The 1,694-nt window shown below is 28.6% G+C and overlaps 1 protein-coding gene across 1 annotated transcript; it reads right to left on the minus strand.

Annotated features, from left to right (window-relative positions):
* LOC109342912 lies at positions 1-763 on the minus strand. Its single transcript, XM_019580968.1, has 2 exons — positions 601-763; positions 1-275 (listed from the first exon to the last, which is right to left on the minus strand). The coding sequence occupies exons 1-2, from the start codon at positions 674-676 to the stop codon at positions 109-111; spliced, it is 243 nt and encodes an 80-aa protein (XP_019436513.1). The 5' UTR covers positions 677-763; the 3' UTR covers positions 1-108.

Consider the following 1,694-nt stretch of genomic DNA (forward strand, 5'->3'; position numbering starts at 1 on the left):
ACAAAGGACATGTTTTATTAGCACTTATCATTTGAGCATATTGATACAATTTTACTAGTCCATAATATATATAAATAATTGTATAGTAGCACAAAAATTGCAAACAACTCAATTGTGAATTGGCGGCTTCCTTCTGGCTGGAGTGTAATCCATAGAGAATACTTCACCCTTCTTACCCTCATCATCTTCTTTTGGCTTAAATTTAACATCATGTTCTTCCTTATTATGAACATTGCTACTGTTCCCAACATTGCTTCTTTCTTTGAGTGCTCGTGCTGCATATAGAAAACACATTAAAAGTAAATTAATAACATTGATAATATTATATCAGAAAAAATGCTTACATGCATCAACCGTGTAAGAGTTATTTACACTGTTATTAGCTCACTGTATATATCATTTAACATTCATATTCAATCATCATTGATTCTTAAATATAACATAACTAATACAAATGAATAATGAATAATATACTTATTGTGTATAAATTTTTATAATGACAATTCGTAAATATTACACTGATATTAAATTAATTAAAAAATGAAAAAGCAAAGGTAAGTATATCATGATAGTTTTGTGAGGCCATGTATAATAAAATACCTCTGGCTTGTATGGAGATGAAGCATAGAATGAAGAAAAACACAAGTAGAATGCGTTTGTACTGTATGGCAGCCATCTTATCTTAAAATAAATATGATACTTTTGCTCTATAACAAGATCTTGATCTGAATATGGCATATGCATGTTAATTTCTGACCCTTATATAGACACAAATTATTAGCTGCCACTTGCTTTGGTGTGCATAAACCGGATAAAGTTCTTATACAGTGTTATTTATCAATCTCTGCATTAATTATTTAGTCAATTAAAGTTATAATGCATTATTTTAAATTAAATTAATAATGCATGCATTCTTAATTACTCACTTTAGAAATAAATATAAATTCAGTTAATTTAATTTACATAGTGGTGGTAGTTTGTATGAGCAATGGTGGTCTACAAGGGTCAAATCACTGTCTTCTACTGTCTGGCTTGAAATAGACGGCTAGATATGTGTTTTCCAGGAAAGGGTTAAAGGAGAAAACGAGAAGTCCATCACCTTCATGAATGTCAATATGCAATATTATATTGTCGACCAATTTAAGATGGTTTTTATAGGGTAATAGAAAGAATAAATAAGTTTTAGAATTATAAAATACATTTATAAGAAGGCTTTCCAGATTTTCTGTTTCTCTTCATTTTGTTTTAAGAATCAATTCCTAAGCTCACTCTAAATATATATATCTCTTTGACATTTTTATTCCCCTTTTATGGTCAATTGCTTCTGTGAAGAAGATGTTTGCTCCTGACATTGACACGGTTTTGATGAAGACACTAACATTATCAAAAAGAAGAAAATGAAGAATACTTATGAAGACAATAAAGATTCAAACTTCAAGACTTTTAGTCTAAGTCTAAAATATGTATTTCTATCCTATACTCTTAATTATACAATAGTAGTAATGCTCAAACTATTTTTAAAAAAAAATTGAAACACTTTAAAATACTTCAAACAATTTAAAAAAATAGTGTGTAACGAGTTACTTCATCTAAGTAACAGGTTACGAGTGTGAGAAAAGAGTTATCCAACTTAAAACTATCAGAGTAATTCATTAGTGTCTTGGAGTAACAAATTACCAGTGTTATTAAAGTTG

This window comes from Lupinus angustifolius, chromosome LG01 (assembly GCF_001865875.1).
Source record: "Lupinus angustifolius cultivar Tanjil chromosome LG01, LupAngTanjil_v1.0, whole genome shotgun sequence".
NCBI classification, from domain to species: domain Eukaryota; kingdom Viridiplantae; phylum Streptophyta; class Magnoliopsida; order Fabales; family Fabaceae; genus Lupinus; species Lupinus angustifolius.

Excerpts from the sequence above, each read along its gene's own strand:
- LOC109342912 (XM_019580968.1), bottom strand. The coding sequence starts at position 676 with ATGGCTGCCATACAGTACAAACGCATTCTACTTGTGTTTTTCTTCATT. Across the intron at positions 276-600 it reads CATCTCCATACAAGCCAGAG|CACGAGCACTCAAAGAAAGA; the intron begins GTATTTTATTAT and ends TTCTATATGCAG.